Source organism: Geotrypetes seraphini, chromosome 10, assembly GCF_902459505.1.
Source record: "Geotrypetes seraphini chromosome 10, aGeoSer1.1, whole genome shotgun sequence".
Classification (NCBI taxonomy): Eukaryota; Metazoa; Chordata; class Amphibia; order Gymnophiona; family Dermophiidae; genus Geotrypetes; species Geotrypetes seraphini.
Genome location: NC_047093.1, coordinates 53,658,508 through 53,681,466, shown reverse-complemented (window position 1 = coordinate 53,681,466; position 22,959 = coordinate 53,658,508). Strand labels below are relative to the sequence as shown.

General features: G+C 48.3%; 1 protein-coding gene across 10 annotated transcripts in view; it reads right to left on the bottom strand.

Moving 5' to 3' along the window:
* LOC117367785 (protein O-mannosyl-transferase 1-like) overlaps positions 1-22,959 on the bottom strand; it is a 435,721-nt gene that overhangs the window by 359,524 nt on the left and 53,238 nt on the right. For 8 of the 10 annotated variants that reach the window (XR_004540848.1, XM_033960719.1, XM_033960718.1 and 5 more), the window contains exons 2-3: positions 19,390-19,559; positions 18,599-18,776 (exon numbers count right to left, since the gene is read on the bottom strand). Coding sequence is in view for 9 of the 10 variants with exons in the window: in XM_033960719.1 (XP_033816610.1) it covers positions 18,599-18,776; positions 19,390-19,504 (293 nt within the window). In the remaining variant the exon portion in view is untranslated. The remainder of the gene's footprint in view (positions 1-18,598; positions 18,777-19,389; positions 19,560-22,959) is intronic. The other 2 variants (XM_033960715.1, XM_033960716.1) reach the window with 1 other exon arrangement.

Here is a 22,959-nt window from a genome sequence, read left to right as displayed (position 1 = left end):
CGCTTTGATACGGGTCTTCCCAACTTGTTAGGATCGAAGGAGACAAAAAGTTGAGGAGTGGTTCTGTGTGGCTTGGTGCGATCCAGGTAGAAAGCCAAGGCACGTTTACAGTCTAGAGTGTGAAGGGCCGATTCTCCGTGGTGAGAATGAGGCTTAGGGAAGAATACTGGAAGTACAATGGATTGGTTGAGATGAAATTCGGAGACCACCTTAGGCAGGAATTTCGGGTGAGTGCGGGGGACCACCTTGTCATGGTGGAATACTGTGAATGGTGGGTCCGCCATCAATGCCTGTAGTTCGCTGACTCTGCGAGCGGACGTAAGGGCTACAAGGAAAAGCACTTTCCAGGTGAGATACTTCAGAGGGGCCCTGTTGAGTGGTTCAAACGGGGGCTTCATGAGGTGGGAAAGGACTACATTGAGGTCCCAAACTACTGGGGGTGGTTTGAGAGGAGGGTTAACATGGAAGAGTCCTTTCATAAATCTGGCGACCACCGGATGGGCCGAGAGGGGTTTCCCTTGTAGAGGCTGGTGGAACGCCGCAATAGCGCTCAGGTGGACTCGTATGGATGTGGACTTGAGCCCAGATTGAGATAGGTGTAGGAGATAGTCCAGCACGGAGGATAAGGAAGCTCGCTGAGGTTCCTTTGACTTAGAAACGCACCATGATGAGAATCTGGTCCATTTCTGGGAGTAGCATTGTCGAGTGGCGGGCTTCCTGGAAGCTTCCAAGACCTCCCTCACTTCTTGTGAGAACTGGTGAGGGGTTACGTTGAGAGGAACCAAGCTGTCAGGTGGAGAGACTGCAGGTTGGGATGAAGTAGTGATCCTTGATGTTGAGTAAGTAGTGAAGGAAACACTGGAAGTGGTACTGGTTCCCTGCTGCTGAGTTGAAGTAGGAGGGAGAACCAAGGTTGTCTGGGCCACCGAGGAGCTATTAGAATCATGGTGGCCCGTTCGAGTTTCAGCTTGACCAGAGTCTTCTGGATCAGCGGGAATGGTGGGAACGCATATAGAAATCGTTTCCCCCAGTTCAGTAGAAAAGCATCTGCCTCGAGGCGATGAGGAGTGTAGATCCTGGAGCAAAACTGAGGCAGTTTGGCGTTGTGGGGAGCCGCAAAGAGGTCTATCTGAGGCGTCCCCCATTGCGTGAAGATTTGGTGAAGGGGGTTGGAATGGAGAGTCCATTCGTGCGGTTGTAGCAGACGGCTTAGTTTGTCTGCTAGGACGTTGTTCTCCCCCTGGATGTATACTGCTCTGAGTAGGGCGTTGTGGCGCACCGCCCAGTCCCAGACTCATAGAGCTTCCTGGCAAAGGAGGGCCGAGCCCGTGCCTCCTTGCTTGTTGATATAATACATGGCGGCCTGATTGTCTGTGCGAATGAGGATTACCATGTCATGGAGTCGGTGTTGGAAAGCTTGGAGCGCATTGAAGATGGCTCTGAGTTCCAATAGATTGATTTGGTGTAGTCTTTCCGCACTGGTCCAGAATCCTTGGGTGCGGAGACCCTCCAGGTGGGCCCCCCATGCGTAATTCGACGAATCGGTTGTGAGAACTTTCTGATGGGGGGGAGAGTGCATCAGCAAACCTCTGGATAGATTCGAAGAGGTCATCCACCAAAGTAGAGACTGCCGAAGAGCAGGTGTGACTACGATGCGTTTGGACAGCGGATCGGATGTCTGATTCCACTGTGATGCCAGGGTCCACTGGGGGATCCTGAGGTGGAGTCTGGCAAAGGGTGTCACGTGTACTGTGGAGGCCATATGGCCCAGGAGCACCATCAGTTGTCTCGCCGGTAGGGTTTGGCGAGTAGCCACCGCCTGGCAGAGATGAAGAAGGGACTCCATGCGTTGCTGGGGCAGAAATGCTCGGAGTCGGGTGGTGTCCAGGACCGCTCCGATGAAGGGGAGGGACTGGGTGGGTTGTAGATGAGACTTGGAGAAGTTGATCTCGAAGCCTAAATTCTGGAGGAAGTAGGTTGTAGCCAAGGCCGCCGAAGTGGCCTCTGGGGCTGACGGGGCCTTGATGAGCCAGTCGTCGAGGTATGGGAATACCTGTAGACCCCTGTCCCGGAGTGCTGCGGCCACTACCACCAGGCACTTTGTGAAGACTCTGGGGGATGAAGATAGGCCGAATGGTAGCACTCGATACTGTAGGTGCAGATTTCCCACCCGAAATCTGAGGAACTTTCGGGAGGCCGGGTGAATGGGGATGTGAGTGTAGGCCTCCTTGAGATCCAGGGAGCATAACCAGTCGTTCTGCTCGAGGAGGGGGTATAGAGAAGCCAAGGTCAACATGCGGAACTTCTCTTTGACCAGGAACTTGTTGAGGGCCCGAAGGTCTAAAATGGGTCGCAGGTCGCCCGTTTTCTTCGGGACGAGGAAGTACCGGGAGTAAAACCCTCGGTTCAATTGGTCTGACGGGACCGGCTCGACAGCCCGAAGCTGAAGTAAGGTTTGGACTTCCTGAAGAAGAAGGGCGGTCTGCGTCGAGCTTGAAGGATACTCTCTTGGAGGATGGTCCGGGGGGACCCGATGGAATTGAAGAGAGTATCCTTCTCTTATGATGGTGAGGACCCATAGGTCCGTGGTTATGGCCTCCCATCGATGGTAAAAAAGATGGAGGCGGCCCCCTATGGGAGAGGCCGAGGTTATGCTCCCGGGAGGGGCGTCAAAAGGGCTGGGGAGCCTTAGGTACAGCCGGTGGCTGAGGTTTTTGCTGAGACTTCTGGGGAGGTTGTCTCTTCGCAGGCTGTCTCGCAGCAGGCGTTTGTCTGGGCATGTAACGCCGCTGGTAAATCAGGGGTGGCCTGGATGGTCGAGACTGTTGAGGTTTGGGTTTGGGCCGTAGGATGGATTGAAAAGATTTTTCATGATCCGACAGCTTCTTGGTAACAGTTTCGATAGACTCATCGAACAGGTCAGCTCCAGCACATGGTACGTTGGCGAGTCTGTCCTGTAGGTTGGGATCCATATCGATAGTACGGAGCCATGCCAGGCGACGCATGGCTACCGCGCTTGCGGCGGCGCGTGCCGAGAGTTCGAATGCATCGAAGGAGGATTGCATCAGCTGGAGGCGTAATTGGGAGAGGGAGGCTACTACTTCCTCGAACTCGAATCGAGCTTGGTTGTCTATGAACGGAGTGAACTTGCGGAGCACCGGCAAGAAGAACTCCAGATAGGAAGAGAAAAAGAAGTTGTAGTTCAGCACCCGTGACGCCATCATGGAGTTTTGGTAGAATTTTCTACCAAATTTGTCCATCGTTCTCCCCTCTCGGCCCGGCGGTACAGAGGCGTAGACCTGGGAGGGGTGAGAGCGTTTAAGGGAGGACTCGACCAGTAGGGATTGGTGGGAGAGTTGAGGGCCCTCGAACCCTTTATGGTGCACGATGCGGTATCGAGCATCGAGTTTGCTGGGGATCGCCGGTATGGAATACGGCGTTTCGAAGCACTGCATGAAGGTCTGGTCCAGTAATTTGTGCAAGGGGAGCCGAAGCGACTCCGTTGGAGGGTTAGGTAAATGCATGGTGTCCAGATACTCTTTGGATTAGATTTTTCCTCCTCTGTACTCAGTGACTTCTTTTCCCAGGCAGGGCCTTAACTCCAAGTCTCAACAATTTACCTCTCCAAAGCACAATATCTCCATTTTTTCCCCTTATTCAACTCTTAAGAAATTCTCCTGAATCTATCTAACTTTGGACATCAGATATTTTCCTGCTCCTAAATTTGACCTGTATTGAATGCTCTATTTATGTGATAGAACTACCAGCCATTGAGACTCTTGACAAAGGCATAGATGCCGAAACACTGTCAGTGTCGAGTCTTTATTTATTTATTTAGATTTTTATCCCGTCCTCCCAGTAGCTCAGGACGGCCTACAAGCAAACAATCACAGTGGAGTACATTTGGACAATACGAAGACTATATAGTAGTTAAAGTACAAGGACTATAAGGCAATTTAAGTACAGGTTAAGAATGGACTATACAGCAATTTAAGTAGGGGATCAGAATGGAGAAGAGAGGGTAGAAGAGAGGGGGAGTTTAAGGTGGGGGAGGGGTAAATTGAGGTTGCAATTTTAGTTGAAGAGGAGGGTCTTTACCACTTTCCGGAAGGTCATCAATGAGTTCTGTAATCTGATTTGCGGGGGGGAGTTGGTTCCAGAGTTGGGGGATAAAGTGGCTGTAGGAGCGTTTGCGGGCGGTTTCCTTCAGGAGAGACCATCCTGGGGCGATGCATAGGCATTTTTCCATTTCTGAGCGGAGGGGGTGGGTGGGGGTGTACAGGGTTAGTTTGGATTCTATGTAGGCAGGGGTGGTGGCGTAAATTATTTTATGTGCTAATACCATGGCCTTGAATGCATAGCATTGGTTAATTGGAAGCCAGTGCTCTCTGCGTGCAGTGCTGGGGAGATTGGATTGCGATAGTTGAGGCAGTGTAGGAGGCGGTTTGCTGCATTTTGTACCTGCTGGAGGCACTTGAGATCTTTTTTGGCTACTCCATTAAATAGGGAGTTGCAGTAATCCATCCTGGAGAGGACATAGGCATAGAGGAGTTGGGCTAGGTCAGGTGTGGAGATGTAGGGTTTGATCCTTCTCAGTTGGCGGAGGTAGAGATTACTTGAGATATGTGAGTGGACAGGGACAGGTGGCCGTCTAATGTTACTCCTTGGCTGTGTACTTGATCTACTGCTGTTAGTAAGGTGGAGTCCCATGATAGTGTTGGGCATGTGTATTTGGTACTTTTTTTCCTGATCCAAAACAGTGAATAACATACGAAAAAGTTATTTGCGGTTCTGTTAATCCCCTATCACAGCGAATACGGAGGGAGAAGTGTAATTCATCTGAAACTATATCAGTATGAGAAAAGCTCTATTAAGAACCATACTGAGAAAGCACAGTTACTTACTGTAACAGGTGTTATCCAGGGACAGCAGGCAGATATTCTCAACATGTGGGTGACGTCACCGACGGAGCCCCCTAGCGGACGTTTTCACAAGCAGACTTGCTTGAAGACCTTCAAGCTTACAATTGGCCCATGCATGCGTGCGTGCCCCTCCCGCCCGACCTAGGACATGTGTCTCCTCAGCATGGCCTCAGTTCAGATAGCTAGCAAAGAAGCCAACCACGGGGAGGTGGGTGGGTTGCGAGAATATCTGCCTGCTGTTCCTGGATAACACCTGTTACAGTAAGTAACTGTGCTTTATCCCAGGACAAGTAGGCAGCATATTCTCAACATGTGGGATATCTCCAAGCTAACCAGAAAGGGATGGAGGGAGAGTTGGCAATTTAGGAGAATAGATTTTGCAAAACGGACTGGCCAAAATGGCCATCACACCTGGAGAAAGTATCCAGACAGTAGTGCAAGATAAACGTATGAACCGAGGACCAAGTGGCAGCCTTACAGATTTCCTCAAGCGGAGTTGAGCGGAGGAAAGCAACAGACGCCGCCATCGCTCTGAACTTGTGGTCCATGACTCGACCCGGCAGGGAAAGACCAGCCTGAGTGTAACAGAAATAGATACAAGCGGCCAACCAGTTAGAAATGGTCCGCTTAGAAACAGAGCGTCCCAAGCGATTTGGATCGAAAGAGAGGAACAGCTGGGGAGCAGAACGATGAGGAGCGGTGCGCTTCAAGTAGAAGGCCAGCGCATGCTTACAATCAAGAGAATGCAGAGCCACCTCTCCAGGGTGAGAATGGGGCTTCGGAAAAAACACAGGAAGAACAATGGATTGGTTGATGTGAAACTCAGAGACAACCTTAGGCAAGAAAGTAGGATGGGTACGGAGAGCCATCTTATCATGATAGAAGACAGTGAAAGGTGGGTCCGCTACCAAGGCTTGAAGCTCACTGACCCGACGGGCAGAAATGAGAGCAATCAGAAACACAACCTTCCAGGTAAGATACTTCAAGTGAGCCCGCACTAGCGACTCGAACGGGGGTTTCATCAAGCGAGCAAGGACCACGTTAAGATCCCAAACCACAGAAGGAGGTTTAAGGGGCGGATGAATGTGGAAAAGGCCTTTCATGAAGCGGGAAACCACAGGATGAACAGAGATAGGCTTCCCGTCAATCGGCTGATGAAAAGCAGCAATGGCACTAAGGTGGACTCGAACCGAAGAGGACTTCAGACAAGTGTAACAGATAATCCAGGACAGCAGATAAGGAGGCAGATAGCGGCTCCTGTTGCCGAGTAGCACACCAGGAAGAAAAGTGGGTCCACTTCTGATGGTAACATTGGCGAGTGGACTCCTTCCGAGATGCCTCCAGAACGTCCAGCACAGGCTGGGAGAACTGGAACGAGGGCATTAAGTCTCGAGGAACCAAGCCATCAAGTGCAGAGACTGCAGGTTGGGATGAAGTAGAGAACCTTGACTCTGCGTAAGCAGAGAAGGAAAAACAGGTAGAAGAGGCGTCTCCCTGGAACTGAGTTGCAACAGAAGAGAGAACCATGACTGTCGGGGCCACCGAAGAGCTATCAGAATCATGGTGGCATGCGTGGACTTGAGCCTGACGAGAGTCTTCAGAATCAGAGGGAATGCATACAGAAACAGGTTCGTCCAATCCAGCAGAAAAGCATCCGCCTCGAGCCTGAGAGGGGTGTAAACCCTGGAGCAGAAGCGGGGCAACTTGTGATTGAGAGGGGATGCGAACAGATCGACATTCAGAGTCCCCCAACGAGCAAACACCTGCCGCAGGGTCAAGGAATGGATGGACCACACGTGAGGCTACAGAAGACAACTCAACTTGTCCGCCAGACAATTGTGCTGGCTCTGAATGTAGACCGCTCGAAGAAATATGTTGCAGCGGATGGCCCAATCCCAGAGCCGCATCACCTCCTTGCACAGGGACTCCGTGCCCCCATGTTTGTTGATATAATACATGGCGACCTGGTTGTCCATGCGGACCAGCACCACTCGGTCGCGAAGCAGGTGACAAAAAGCTTTCAGGGCAAGGAAGATTGCTCGAAGCTCTAGCAGATTGATGTGACAAAGGCGGTCGGCACTGGACCAAAGACCCTGAGTGCGAAGACTGTCCAGATGAGCCCCCCAAGCATAGGCCGATGAGTCCGTCATCAGGATCTTCTGCGGAGGAGGAGCATGAAACAGAAAACCTCTGGAAAGATTGGAAGAGATTGGTGGTGGATTGGAGTCACAGAAACGTGGTGGACTGATGACAACAAATGGGATGTGGCCTTACCAGGATTCAAACTCTACAGGAGAGATAGGTCACACAAAAAGGGTGGAGGAATAGCGCTATATATAAAAGATTCCATACCTTCAACCAGGATGGAAACAACTGTAAGGGCGGATGACTTGGAATCACTATGGGTTAAGCTACCAGGAGGAACTAGAGCAGACATAAAATTGGGTCTGTACTATCGCCCACCTGGACAAACGGAAGAAATCGACAAGAATCTGGAGGCTGAGCTGAGGCAGGTATGCAAAAGCGGAAGGGTGGTGGTGATGGGGGACTTCAACTTCCCTGGAATAGACTGAAGTATCGGGCACTCAAATTGCATGAGGGAGACCGAATTCCTGGAGGTTACGAGGGACTGTTTCATGGAGCAGCTGGTCATGGAACCAACACGGGGTGATGCCACTCTTGACCTAATCCTCAACGGACTAGGGGGACCCACTAAGGAGGTGGCGGTGCTAGCCCCACTAGGAAACAGCGATCACAACACGATCCAGTACAGGCTAGAAATTGGATCATCAAAGGTGAAAAGAACTACAGCGACAGCACTCAACTTCAAAAAAGGGAACTATGAGGCCATGAGGAAAATGGTGGGAAATAAACTCAACAACAACCCAAAGAGGATGGAGTCCGTAGAAAAAGCCTGGACTCTACTCAAGAGCACAGTGCACGAAGCACAGAACCTGTGCGTTCCCAGGTTCAGGAAAGGGTGCAAAAAAAAAAAAAATAGAACAAAAAATCCAGTGTGGATAACAAATGCAGTAACAAAGGCGATAAGTGACAAGAAAGCATCATTCAAAAAATGGAAAAAGGACAAAACTGAGGACAACCAAAAGGAACATAAAATACACTAAAAGGAGTGTCACCGGGTGGTTAGGAAAGCAAAAAGAGAATATGAAGAGAGACTCGCGGGGGAAGCAACAAACTTCAAATCATTCTTCAGGTACGTTAAGGGGAAGCAACCAGCAAGGGAGGAAGTGGGACCCTTGGATGATGGGGACAGAAAGGGAGCGGTAAAAGAGGAGAAGCAGATAGCTGACAGGTTAAATGAGTTCTTCATGTCAGTTTTCACGAGGGAGGACACAACCAACATTCCGGAACCCGAGGAGATCGTAAAAGGAGAGCAGGATGAAAACCTGGACCAACTAGAGGTAAGCAAGGAGGATGTCCTCAGGCAGATAGACAGGCTAAGGAGCGACAAATCACCAGGTCCGGACGGCTTTCACCCAAGGGTACTCAAGGAACTAAGAAATGAAATAGCTGAGACACTTCGACAAATATGCAAGCTATCCTTAAAAACTGGAGAGATTCCAGAGGACTGGAAAATAGCAAATGTCACGCCCATCTTCAAAAAAGGCTCAAGGGGAGACCCGGGAAACTACAGGCCAGTGAGCTTGACCTCGGTCCCGGGAAAGATGATGGAAGCGCTGATTAAAGACAGCATCTGGGAACACATCGAAAAGAATGGGCAGCTAAAGTCGAGCCAGCATAGCTTCTGCAAGGGCAGGTCATGCCTCACAAACTTATTATACTTCTTTGAGGGGGTAACAAGCCAGGTGGATAAATGGGAATCCATAGACATCATTTACCTTGACTTCCAAAAAGCCTTTGACAAGGTGCCACACAAAAGACTGCTAAGGAAGCTATGGAACCACGGGATACAAGGGGAGGTCCACCGATGGATCAAAAACTGGCTGGCGGACAGGAAGCAGAGGGTTGGAGTAAAGGGCCATTACTCAGACTGGCAATGGGTCACGAGCGGAGTTCCGCAGGGGTCGGTACTGGGACCGCTCCTGTTCAATATATTTATTAATGACCTGGAGACAGGAACAAAATGTGAGGTTATTAAATTTGCGGACGACACCGACGCCAAGCTATACAGCAAGGTCAATAATATGGAGGACTGCAAAGATCTCCAAAAAGATCTGACAACACTGGAAAAATGGGCCGAAAAGTGGCAAATGAGCTTCAACATAGGGAAATGCAAGGTCATGCATATAGGGAAAAAGAACCCGATGTTCACTTACAAAATGGGGGGTTCGCCGCTAGGGGTAAGCAACCTTGAAAGAGACCTGGGAGTGATGGTGGACACAACATTAAAGGCGTCGGTGCAGTGCGCCTCAGCCTCAAGGAAAGCAAACAAAATGTTGGGTATCATTAAGAAGGGTATCACGACCAGGACGAAGGAAGTTATCCTGCCACTGTATCGTGCAATGGTGCGACCGCACCTGGAGTACTGTGTTCAGTACTGGTCGCCGCAACTCAAGAAGGACATGGCAGTACTTGAGAAAGTCCATAGAAGAGCAACTAAACTAATAAAGGGTATGGAGGACCTCTCATATACTGACAGACTGAAAAAGTTGGGGCTTTTCTCCCTGGAAAAGCGGAGACTTAGAGGAGACATGATAGAAACCTTCAAGATCATGAAGGGTATAGAAAAAATAGACAGGAACAGACTTTTCAAATTAAGGGGAACAACAAGTACAAGGGGGCACTCAGAGAAATTGAAAGGGGAGAGGTTTAGATCAAACGCCAGGAAGTTTTTCTTCACACAGAGGGTGGTGGATACATGGAATGCGCTGCCAGAGGATGTGGTGAGCAGGAGCACGCTACAGGGCTTCAAAGAAGCTTTGGATAGGTACTTGGAGGACAAAGGGATAGAAGGGTACAGATAAGAATGGAGGTAGAGGTAAGTTATAAAATTGGTCCGGGACCACTGTTTCAGGCAGTGGGCCTGGTGGGCCGCCGCGAGTGCGGACCGCTGGGCAAGATGGACCTATGGTCTGCCCCAGCGGAGGCAATTCTTATGTTCTTATGTAGAGCATCCACCAACGGAGAGACTGCTTCAACAAAGGAGTCACTACAATGAGTCGAGAAACAGGGTCCCGATCCTGGTTCCATTGGGACGCAAGAGTCCATTGAGGAATACGGAGGTGAAGTCTGGCAAAAGGAGTCACGTGAACCGTGGAAGCCATGTGTCCTAGGAGGACCATCAGGAGCCGAGCCGGGGCCGAGGACAGAAGGAGTGGCATAAACGAACAAGATGGCCCAGGCTTCACCGGAGCCGGTGGAAACAAGCTGCTGCTGCTGTTGCGGCCGCTTCGAAGGAGGCCAAGAGAATGCAGGAGTATATTTCTGCGGATACCCCCGGAGAGGAATTTTATATTGCCGAGCCGGAGGGGTCTTCGGCTTAAGTCTCACCAGAGAAGCGAAGGACCGTTCGTGTTCCAAGAGGCGCTTGGTGGCTGCCTCTTTGGAATCATCAAATAGCTCATTACCCATGCAAGGGAGATTGGCAAGACGATCCTGGAGATTCGGATCCATGTCCACAATCCTGAGCCAAGCGAGGTGATGCATAGCGACTGCAAACGCCGTGACCCTCGAGGACAACTCGAAGGCGTCATAGGCCGCCTGAAACATATAGAGGCGGAACTGGGAGAGGGTTTCCTCGAGGAGACAAAATTCCTGACGCCGAGAATCCAGCACCTCCTCCCGGAACGAGCGGAAGGCGTCCACACAGAACCTGAGGTAGGACGTGAAGATAAGTTAGTTGAGGACACGGTTCGCCATCATTGAGTTTTGATAAAGACGGCGACCAAATTTGTCCATCGTACAGCCCTCCCTGCCTGGAGGGAAGGCAGCGTAAACCTTCGAGGGGTTGGACTTCTTCAAGGAAGACTCAACCACCAAGGATTGGTGAGAAAGCTGAGAACTCTCAAACCCCTTAACCGGGATCGTCCGGTAACAGGACTCCAACTTGGAGGGAATGGCCATAACCGCATAGGGGGTCTCCAGGTTCCGGAGAAATGTTTGCCGAAGAACCTGGTGCAACTGCAAGTGATCAACACCCATTTCCACCAGGAATTCCTGGGTATAACAGGACTCATACTGGAGGTCCAGGTTCAAGGCCCTACCCATGACAGAGATGAAACGAGTAAAGGAGAAGTTTCGAGAAGAAGACTCATCCCCCTGAGGAGACCCCGAGCGAGATCTGGGGGCAGCCAAGAAAGAGTGAGAAATTTCCCTCGAATAGTAAGCCGGGGCCTCGGAGTTCCGTGAATGGGAGATTGAAGAGGCTCGACTAAAGTGCCTGGGGGGCATCAAGGAACGACCCCGTGCAAGGTGGATCGGGGAGGACCCTGGAGTCTGAGGAATCAGCTGGCGGAGCCTCAGAGAAGACGGGGCAAAGGAAAATTCCTCTACCGGTTTCGAAGAAGACCCCTTAGAGGCTGGCATCTGCCTCGAAGGGGAACGCAAACTAGAGTCCAACTCGAGGACAAGGGTGTACCTGGAAGGCTTTGCGGTTGGAGACCTGCCCCGAAGGGGCGGAGAAGACCGGAGCTTTTTAGGAGGGGCAAGCCTCGACATAGTAGCGGGCGAAAAGCGGGCCCCTGTCCTGGATCCTAGAAGTCACAGGTGACTCGAGGGATGAAGAATCGCTCGAGGGAACCCGACAAGTCTTGCGTGCATGGCCCCGAGACACAAAAGAAGGACGCTCAGGCTGGTCAGACCGAGGCTGGGTCGAGACCAAGGTCAGAGGTGTCGAGGTTGGGACCAGTTGGCTCACCACCAAGGAAAGCTGCGTGGTAAGTATAGCCTTAAGCATGTCCTCGAACATAGGCACCGAGACCAAAGGGTGTTGGATCGTAGGTGCAGCAGTGCGCTCCTTCGGAGGCGACCTCGAGGATGAGTATTCTCTATGTGAGGAGGACACTTAGAATGATGTCTCAAAGACGCCGACAAGGCGGCACTGACATGAGACTCTGAGGCAGAAGGGAGCAAAGAATTAGACAAATTTGGGGATAATGCAGGCTGAGAGCTCTGCAACAAAAAAGCACGGTGCATCAGCATAACAAACTCCGGTGAAAAAGTGCCCTGCAACAACCCTGTCGGCTCGGCCTGCAGCGTGGACTTAAATGAAACCGCGTCTTCCACGAGGTCTCCCGAAGTGCCAAGAGCCGCGGAACACTCCCCCAACGCTGACTTGCTCTGAATCGCGGCGGGCCCAACTGCGAGGGACGAAGAGCTCGGCCGTAGCGTCCGAGTATCCGGCGGTGCACAGACCCGACAGTGTTCTGCGACAGCGCGAACACCGCTTAACCGCCTCTGCCGCCATAAAACCGTTTCCTGTACTTTTTTTTTTTTTTTTAAAGGTAACAATGCAGCCCGGAGAAAACCCGCCAAAACAAACAAACACAACGCTGCACACCCAAAGGACCAGCGATTCCTCAAGTCACACCAACACCCAGAGCCAGAAAATCCTACTCACCAACACTGAACCCAACAACAAAGGCAGAGAAGCTATGGCTGGCAGTTGTAAGCTGTAAGCTGACCAGAAGAACAGCACAGCTCCATACTGTGAGGCTCTTTTTTTTATTTTTTTTTGCTCAAGGAAAGAAGAAAATTAAGAGCCCAAATAAACCCCTCAAACCACTGGAGGGAAGAGTGGAGCAGGGACCTGGGGGGGCCCAGGTGTAACTCCCAAAGCTGGCACCGCTCAGCCAGTCACCCCTGTCTACCTGAAGAGAAAGAATCTCAACAGAAGAAAAGATGAGTCCTCAGAACTTGCACCAGGCACAGCCAGAATCCAGGAGCTAGAAGGATAGCTACCAAACCTGCTGGGAGATAGAGCATACTGGATGTACAGGAAGAATGCCAACCTATAAGACCACCTGTTAATCAGTTTCTCTATCTCCACCTGCTGGTCGATGTGTGCTATCCCACTGGTCTCTGGATTCAGAGAGAGAAAGGGAGCCAGGACACGAGGCGGACTGAGGCGGCGTCTTAGTTGTTGATTTTTCTTCAGCTCCGGAGGAGAGGAGAGGGGAGGAAAGCCAGAAAAGAAAGAGAAGCAGCAGGCAGGCAGTTCGGGGTCGCGGCGAGAGTTAGCTCCGCCCACCCCCGCGCATCACAGGTCGCATCGGCCCGGGCTCCCCTTTGAGAGAAAGGGAGCCAGGACACGAGGCGGACTGCGGCGGCGTCTTAGTTGTTGATTTTTCTTCAGCTCCGGAGGAGAGGAGAGGGGAGGAAAGCCAGAAAAGAAAGAGAAGCAGCAGGCAGGCAGTTCGGGGTCGCGGCGAGAGTTAGCTCCGCCCACCCCCGCGCGTCACAGGTCGCATCGACCCGGGCTCCCCTTTGAGAGAAAGGGAGCCAACGGCGCCCAGCCGTTCGGCGCGCGGTAAAGGCGCTCGCCTTAGCGAGAGCGCCTTCGCGAAGGGCCTTGCAAGGGACGAGCGCTACACACTCAAGAACACCAGAGGAGAACAGACCGGTAAGGAATCGACAAGCACAAAAGATAAGGAAGAGACAGACACAAAAAGAAACCAACCTGCACATACAATCAAGGTGAGGTAGAGCAGAGACAACACACACGAGAGAGACAACAAGGCAAGCAACACAAGGAAGCAGCAGGCAAGGGACACAAGCACACAAAGGCACAGGCACTGTAACACAAACAGACTCACTCAAACAGGAAGCAAGAAATGGAAGCTCAAGGAAGTCAGAAGATGAGCTTTCCTGTCTTCTGTATCGACTGCAATATGTATGACTACCTCCCTTCGGGGATCCAGGCATACATTTGCGATCGATGCATGGAGAGGGATAGCTTGAAATGTCAGGTAAGACTATTGGAGGGAACAGTGATGGAACTCGAAGACAGAATCCGAGCACAGGAGAAGATTCTAGTGGAGTACAGCCCAAACGACGAGGTCAAGGATCTAGAAATGTTCATAGAGGAAGCCCATCAGCACCACGTAGAGATCCCAGGGCTGGAAAACTGTACTCAGGAAACCCATGTGAGTAGAGAAGACACCCATGCAAACACAGAAGAAAGCGAAGACGAGGTAGGAGACAACCGCACACCAGGAGGAATAGTGAGAGCACAGGAAGATGTCCCCTCGCTCAAAGAACAGGGAACAATTTCAAGAGTATCATTGGAGGAAGAGGACTGGCACTACTCCAAGGACGTAGACCTACGCACCCCAAGGAACTCCCGAATAAAGAAGATGGGGATCATCGTAGGAGACTCCATTATACGACACGTGGACAGCCACACCGCAGGAGGAAGAGAGGACAGAGTCGTCACCTGTCTGCCTGGAGCAAGAGTAAAGGATGTGACCAACAGGATCTCCAGGATCATAGATGGCGCAGGGGGAGTGGACACCGCTGTGCTTATCCACGTGGGAACAAATGATGTGAGCGGGCGGAAGTATGACAGGGAAGAGATGAAGGGTCAGTTCCGCTCACTCGGAAGAAAACTGAAGATCAGGGAGGTGAAGGTGGCCTTCTCTGAAATCCTCCCTGTACCAAGAGCAGATGGAAAGAGACAAGGGGAATTGCAAGCAATCAACGCCTGGATGAGACGATGGTGCGAAGACGAAGGCTTCGACTTCGTGCGAAACTGGACGGCGTTCTGGGGAAAAAGCAAGTACTACAGAAGGGATGGACTACACCTCAACAAGGAAGGAGCAAGAGTTTTGGCAGGCAACATGAAGAAAGCAATAGAGAAGGCTTTAAACTGAAGGACAGGGGAAAGCCGACAGTCGACCACCGGTCGATGGTATGGACAACAGGATGCCCCGACGTAGGAACAAAGGACTACTACTCATACATAAGAGAGGTCGACCTCACAGCTAACAAAGGAGAACAAGCAGGAAGGGACAACTCAGACACAGGAGGGGAAGACCACACAGCAAACATGGAAGATAACACAGGAGCAGTAAAGGATACCGTAAATAAAACTGTAAGGACAGCCAAGAGTAGAAGGTCCAAAAAGGTAACACGAAGGGAACTTAGATGCATATATACAAATGCTAGAAGTATAGGAAACAAAATGGGAGAACTAGAGATGATAGCAAGACATGAGAACATGGATATCATTGGCATAACAGAAACATGGTGGAATGAAGAAAACAAATGGGACACAGTACTACAGGGATACAAACTATATAGAAGGGATCGAGAAGGGCAGAAAGGTGGAGGTATTGCCCTATATGTTAAGGAAGAAATAGATTCTGTTGGAATGATTACAACAGACAGGAAAGAGAAGCTGGAGTCCCTCTGGATCAAAATTCCTGGTCAAAATGGCGCAGATACAAAAATTGGCCTTTACTATCGTCCCCCAGGACAGGCGGTAGACACTGACTCAGAAATGATGGAGGAAATCAAACAAGTATGCAGGACAGGCAATGTAGTTATATTGGGAGACTTCAATCTCCCAGGAATAGACTGGAAACTAGGAGCCTCCAACTGCGGCAAGGAGGCCAAGTTCCTGGAGGTGCTAGGGGATTGCTTCCTGGAGCAAATGGTAAAAGAGCCGACAAGAGGCGACGCCATCTTGGACTTAGTCTTAAATGGTCTCAAGGGACCGATAACAGAAGTAGAAGTCAGGGCTCCATTGGGAACGAGTGATCACAATGTAATCAACTTTAAACTGGACATCGGGAAAAGGAAACATGCCAAAACCTTAACCACCACCTTAAACTTTAAAAAGGGTAAATACGATTGCATGAGAGCCATGGTAAAAAAACGACTCGAGAAGATGGTGGACAAACTTGAAACAGTAGATCAGGCATGGTGCCTATTGAAAAATACTATTGCAGAAGCACAAGATCTCTACATTCCGAGGATTTCTAAAGATCGGAGAACTAAAGGCAAAGGAGAACCGGCATGGCTTACCATACAGGTGAAGGAAGCCATAAAAGAAAAGAAGGACTCTTTCAAAATATGGAAATGCACGAAGACAACCGAAGCCTGGAACAAACATAAAGATGATCAGAAGAAATGTCACAAAGCGGTGAGGGATGCAAAACAGGACTATGAGGAAAAAATAGCCCGGGAGGCCAAAAACTTCAAGCCCTTTTTTAGATACGTGAAGGGGAAAAAACCTGCAAAAGAGGCAGTGGGACCCCTGGACGACAAGGGAATAAAAGGGTACATCAAGGAAGATAAACAAATCGCAGACAAACTAAATTCCTTCTTTGCCTCCGTCTTTACGAAGGAGGACACCTCAACAATACCTGAAGCGGAGAAACTGTTTACAGGAGAAATAGAGGACAGCCTCACCACAGTTGAAGTGAACTTGGATCAGATATACTACCAGATCGACAAACTTAAAAGTGACAAATCCCCTGGACCGGATGAAATTCACCCGAGAGTCTTGAAGGAATTGAAGGTTGAAATCGGAGAATTATTGCAAAAACTTGCAAACCTGTCAATCAGAACTGGACAGATACCAGACGACTGGAAGAAAGCAAACGTCACACCAATTTTCAAAAAAGGATCGAGAGGAGAACTGGGCAACTATAGACCTGTGAGTCTTACGTCTGTCCCCGGCAAGATGATTGAATCACTGATCAAGGATAGCATAGTTCAGCACTTGGACACACACGACTTGATGAAACCCAGTCAACATGGATTCAGGAAAGGGAAATCGTGTTTGACGAATTTACTCCAATTCTTTGAGACCGTGAACGAGCAAATTGATAGTGGAAAGCCGGTGGACATAATATACTTGGATTTCCAGAAAGCGTTCGACAAAGTTCCACACGAAAGACTTCTCAGGAAACTACAAAGCCATGGCATAGAGGGAGATATACAAAGATGGATAGGCAAATGGCTGGAAAACCGAAAGCAGAGAGTGGGCATAAATGGGAAGTTCTCTGACTGGGAGAAAGTGACTAGTGGTGTACCCCAGGGCTCGGTACTTGGGCCGATCCTTTTTAATATTTATATCAATGACTTGGAAAACGGAACATCCAGTGAGATCATCAAGTTTGCAGACGACACAAAACTCTGCCGGGCAATCAGATCGCAGGAGGATAGTGAGGAACTCCAGAGCGATTTGTGTCGGTTAGAAAAATGGGCGGAGAAATGGCAAATGAGGTTCAACGTGGAGAAATGCAAGGTAATGCATTTAGGCAGTAAGAATAAGGAATACGAGTACAAAATGACAGGTGCAACTCTGGGAAAAAGTGAACAAGAAAGAGACCTGGGTGTACTGATAGATAGGACCCTGAAGCCGTCGGCACAATGCGCGGCAGCGGCAAAGAAGGCAAATAGAATGTTGGGCATGATAAAGAAAGGAATCTCGAGTAGATCGGAGAAAGTAATAATGCCGCTTTATAGGGCAATGGTCAGACCTCACTTGGAATACTGCGTCCAACATTGGTCTCCCTACCTAAAGAAGGATATAAAACTGCTGGAGAGGGTGCAGAGACAAGCAACTAAACTAGTGAAGGGTATGGAGAAACTGGTATATGAGGATCGACTTAAAACACTGGGATTGTTCTCCCTTGAGAAAAGGAGACTGCGGGGGGATATGATCGAGACCTTCAAAATACTGAAAGGAATCGACAAAATAGAGCAGAGAAGATTATTTACATTGTCCAATTTGACACGGACAAGAGGACATGAAATGAAGCTAAGGGGGGACAAGTTCAGGACTAATGTCAGGAAGTTCTGCTTCACACAGAGAGTGGTGGACATCTGGAATACTCTCCCAGGGGAGATTATTGCGGAATCGACAGTCCCAGGCTTCAAAAGCAAACTAGATGCATATCTCCTTGAGAAAGGCATATAAAGATATGGTGGCTATAAATAAACCAGGTGTATACCTGGCGGGGCCTCCGCGTGTGCGGATCGCCGGACTTGATGGACCGAAGGTCTGATCCGGAAATGGCGCTTCTTATGTTCTTATGTTCATCTGCTGCTGTGCTAAGGAATACTAGTTGGAGAATCTTGGCCACCCTCCGACAAAGAGCCCGCGGTTGCAAAGTCGCACAACATGGACACGACTCAGCACGGTGCTCCGCACCCAGGCACTCCACACACCAACAATGAGGGTCGGTGATGGAGATAACCCTGTTTCACTGAGTACAGTTTTTAAACCCGGAATGAGGCCAGGACAAAAGAAAAAGGACGGCCGTGGCCCCGCGAGACCAGGCGGTCAGAACAAGACCGGTGAACCCGGTCAAAAATATACGAACGGATAAAAAGAAAAATAAAGAAAAATAAGGACTTAGGCACAGTGACTTAACTGAAAGTAACCAAATAAGCCACGGTGCAAGAGGGACGAGATCGCACGAAGCAAGGGAGCAGTGCTTCTGGCTCCGTGGAAAACATAGAATTGAGGCCACGCTGAGGAGACGCATGCCCTAGGTTGGGCGGGAGGGGCACAGGCGCATGCGCGGGCCAATCGCAAACTTGAAGGTCTTCAAGCAAGTCTGCTTGTGAAAACGTTCGCTAGGGGGCTCTGTCGGTGACATCGCCCACATGTTGAGAATATGCTGCCTGTTTGTCCTGGGATAACATGATGTACTTCAAGATGAATAGATCAATAACAACAAAATGTCCTGGGGAGCTAACAGTTGGACAGCTCAACTCAGTATGTCATGCTCTGCTTGTACCTCTTTTGGTCTGGCTGTTCCTGTTTGTTTGCCCATCCTGTACCGTCCTTGGGTACTATAATAATATTGGGATCGTTTCCTTTATTCTCAAACTTCAAGCTTGGCAAATTTGCAGGAGGTGGCATGCGCCGGGCAGTGGTAACTTTCCCAAGACTCTGTAAGCCATGTCTAGGAATAACTGTAAAGAAACAATAAAGAACAAAGTCTAATGTCATAATGTCATCCGCCTATGAAATTCCAGGAGGTTGGTGCTATAAAATCAGCAATCCACTTGTTAATATGGCAATGTATCTGGATAGATGAACTTTGCTGTATCACTAGACAGTGGCAACTTGTGTCAAAAGTGAGGTACAAGCACTAGCGTGATAAAAGCAATCTTTAAATACATTTAAAATAAGAAAGGAAAATGATCTCTTAATGTCTTCAATAGGGAAGGAGTAGCCTAATGGTTAGTACAGTGGGAGTACCAGGGGAACTGGGCTTGATTCCCATTGCAGCTCCTTGTGATTCTGGGCAAGTCACTTAACCCTCCACTGCCCCAGGTAAAAATAAGTACCCGTACATAATATGTAAACTGCTTTGACTGTAAGTGCAGAAAGACAGTATATCAAACCCCATCCTTTTTTTCTTTCCCTTATAAAATGCATCTCTCATTGTTAATATTACATTTTTAAGACAGCATGTTAATAAAGACCCATGATAATTCTTTAGCTGATGAAGGACAAACTAACTACATGATTCCAGAATGCAAAGGGAGGTTATTATGTGTCCTGTTGAGCTCCATCTCTTACCTGTACTTCTGATAGCTTCTACTGACTTTCCTTTATACTTGTCGAACAGGCTGAGTGATGAATATTTGCTTTTCCCATCCTTTCCCTTGGTTATTTGCCCCAAACGATCGGACATTGCGATGAAATGTCATTTAGTAGGAAAATTTTTCTCTACACCTCTTCCGATCTGTCTTTGGAAGAAAGTGAGAGTATAACTATAAATGGGAGGAATCAAATTAAAGTCATTCTCCAGTCTCACAAAGGAAGGTCCTATACTGAATTGGTTTTATTGACAAGACATCATTGTCAGCATTACATTACTGTGTGCTGGCTGTGTCCAGAGTGCAAGCAAAGGATTCTGAGATATTATATTAAACAAATCTGACCCTGGGGAATGTCTGCTGAAAGACTGAATGGGCAGGGGGCCATTCAGTCTAGCAAAAGACCTTGGATTGCTACTAAATGACTCCTAAATTAAAGACCAGTACTTGAGGTTTACAAAGAACATTTTACATAGGACTGGGGCATATCCTGCAAAGTGCTGGAATTTCAACAGATGTGATAAAGACAGGTGCTTAAGGAATTCAGACATAGTATGGCTCCAGCTACCTGTTATTAACGACAAGTGCTTCTTGTCAACTGAGAGACCTTGTTTCAAACAGATGGCAAATTATGAGAGAGGAAGATACTGGAAGTCACTCAAATCTATAAAGACAGGCTGCAGCACTTTTGATCTCTCTTTTGCTCATTCCTCTTTCTTGCTCCTTCCTCTCTGCCTCTTCACACCTATACACTCAGCATTCAGAAACACACCCACACACCATTCATTCAGGCATGATACAAAGCTCTCTCTGCTCTAATTCATTCAGGCAGGACATAGACATACACACACATAAGCAGCTCTAACTATGTCTCTTGTCTAATCTTCATCCCACTGCCTCTGAGGCCTGAATCTGGAACCCAAAATAGACTAGTCACAAAAACTGAAGTCATGAAAAAAACAAACAAAAAAGATCCCCATTATAACAGTATGAAAATACTCTGGATTGCATGCTACTAGAACACTACCCCACTCCTCAAGATGTTGAGGTCACCAAGAATTTATTTTTAGGCACTACAATCCTCCCAAAAATACTAGAATACCTAAGATGGAATTCAAAACAATTCTTAACTATGTCCAGACAATTTCAAAACAGTAATAATGCCCTGAAAATTCATATCCTTAATGGAGTCAGAATACTTCTCCATCATCCTCAAATGAGACTTAGTTTACACTCATGCATGGAATCCTCCAGCTCCTGAAGCCTTTTAAACAGGACAGTTACATCACAAATTCATACTCCACTTTCATATCCTCTCACCAAGGAACCATCCCCGCATCATCAGATTTCTGTTACTAATAGTACCTGTCAGAAAGATGGGAACTATAAGACCATAAAATATGAAAAAATATTTTGGCTGCTAGATCATTATAAAAAAAACCAGAATATGAACAGCTCTTTACCTGATCTATTAAGGGTATGGACACAAATAATTTGATGTAACCAGGCAACTTGCTGTATTCTCCCTCAGGCCCCTGGCATGTTGGGTATAAAATAAAAGTCCCCTTTGGCTGTTTTGCACAAGGCCAATAATACATCACTGTTCTAAGGATCTTAAAATGTTTACAACTGTGCTGAGTACAAGAAAAATAGGTAATTCAAGTATTTCATACAATGGATCCTCACAAAATGAACTTATCAGAAGACACAAAATCAGAATTTAACTAGAAGTACAAGCCTATTTTGGTGAGCTCATTAATCAAAATTTGATATTTAGAAACATATACTGTAAATCAGAATGCCCACCTTCATTATCTGCTATAATAAAACCCTTAGCGCACATGCACAGTTGAAACTCTGTGCAGCTATGATCCCTGATCCCTGGCTCCGTGTTGCCGCATGCACAATAGGAGCCTTTGGCGGTTTGCGATGCATGCGGCGGTTTCCCCAGCAACGTTCCTACCCCGATCTCAGACACCGGCTGACTTCTGATGACGCCTCTCCTTCTCACCCCTGGACCAGCAGCGGTAGCATCTGCGGGGCATTTGCTAGGCTGGCCCACTTCGATAATGCGAGGAAAGCCGGCATTTGCTAGGCTGGCCCACTTCGATAATGCGAGGAAAGCCAGCCTAGCAAAAGCCCCGAGGCTGCCAGGCCTAGCGGATGCTGGACAGTGAGCAGGCAAGGGAGAAGGGGTACTACTGGACAGGGGAGAGGTAAAAGGAAGGGAGAAAGGCTGCTGCTGGACAAGGGGGGAGGTAAAAGGAAGGGAGAAGGGCTATTGCTGGACAGGAGGAGCAAGGAAGGGGTACTGCTGGACAGGGGGGAGGTAAAAGGAAGGGAGAAGGGCTATTTGCTGGACAGGGGGAGCAAGGAAGGGGTGCTGCTGGACAGGTGGAAGGTAAAAGTAAGGGAGAATGGAAGACAGACAGGGGGAGAGAGACAGAAAGAAAAAAAGACAGACAGGGTGCAGGGAGAAAGACAGAAAGAAATGCCTAAGTCTACACATCTATTCTAGCACCCATTAATGTAACGGGCTAAAAAACTAGTGGTCTATAAACATTCAGCAATATCTGATTAAATGAACCCAATGCTAATCATTTCCTCATCTCATCTAACACCTGAAGCAGACACAAGGTTTCTGAGAAAAAGATGCCATATTTTTTCATTTTTAATCTTAAATTCCTCTTTACAACATTTATTTTAAAGACAAGTTGTGTCAACAATGAGACCCAAAGCTGAAACTAAAGATCCAGGCACTTGTAATAGAAAAGGGGACAATTTGTCACCATAAACTTTAACTTCAAATAAGCAAACCCTGCTGTGATGATCAACCATAATATTATCACCCATATCTGTCTTGAGATTACAAAAGCACAGCTGCTGAGACTAGTGTCAGAAATTTTACATTATCCTTTCACTCTTCCCACAAGATGCTAAATTCCCCTTTACTACATAAATTACTACTGAAATGATTCACTGCCTCTTGTGTCAGTGGAGTTTAGTATCCCAAAAATCCCAGATACATGTAGCATTTTCCTTAACTTTCATTGGAGATTAGACCCTGGGGTTCTCTCTAAATCCAAAGTGAAAATGGAACAGTTTCAAAAGCAAATGCAATCTCTAAACTTATTGCATGGAGTAGCAATGCTACCGTCACTGCTGGAGGGAAGACAATACGTAAATAGAGCGAGAGCAATAATATAGGAGGTTCACCACAAACAAAGGTTAGTGAGTGGAGTGGAAGAGTAACCTAATAGTTTCACTCTCACTACAGCTCCTTGTCCCAGGCAAAAATCTTAGATTGTGATCCCACTAGAAAGAGAAATTGCCTGTATAAACAAGTTAACTGCTTTAGGCGTACCGTATATCAAATCCATAACCCAATAATGAATGGTACTGGGAAACAAATGGCATAAACACCACAATCAAATGAAATTACCATATGTCTTACTTGATAACTTCCTTTCCTTTAGTCAATTGCACCATTCTGAACAAGTATTATCCTCTCCTACCAAGGAGATGAAAGTAAAGAAAAAAATGGTCTTTT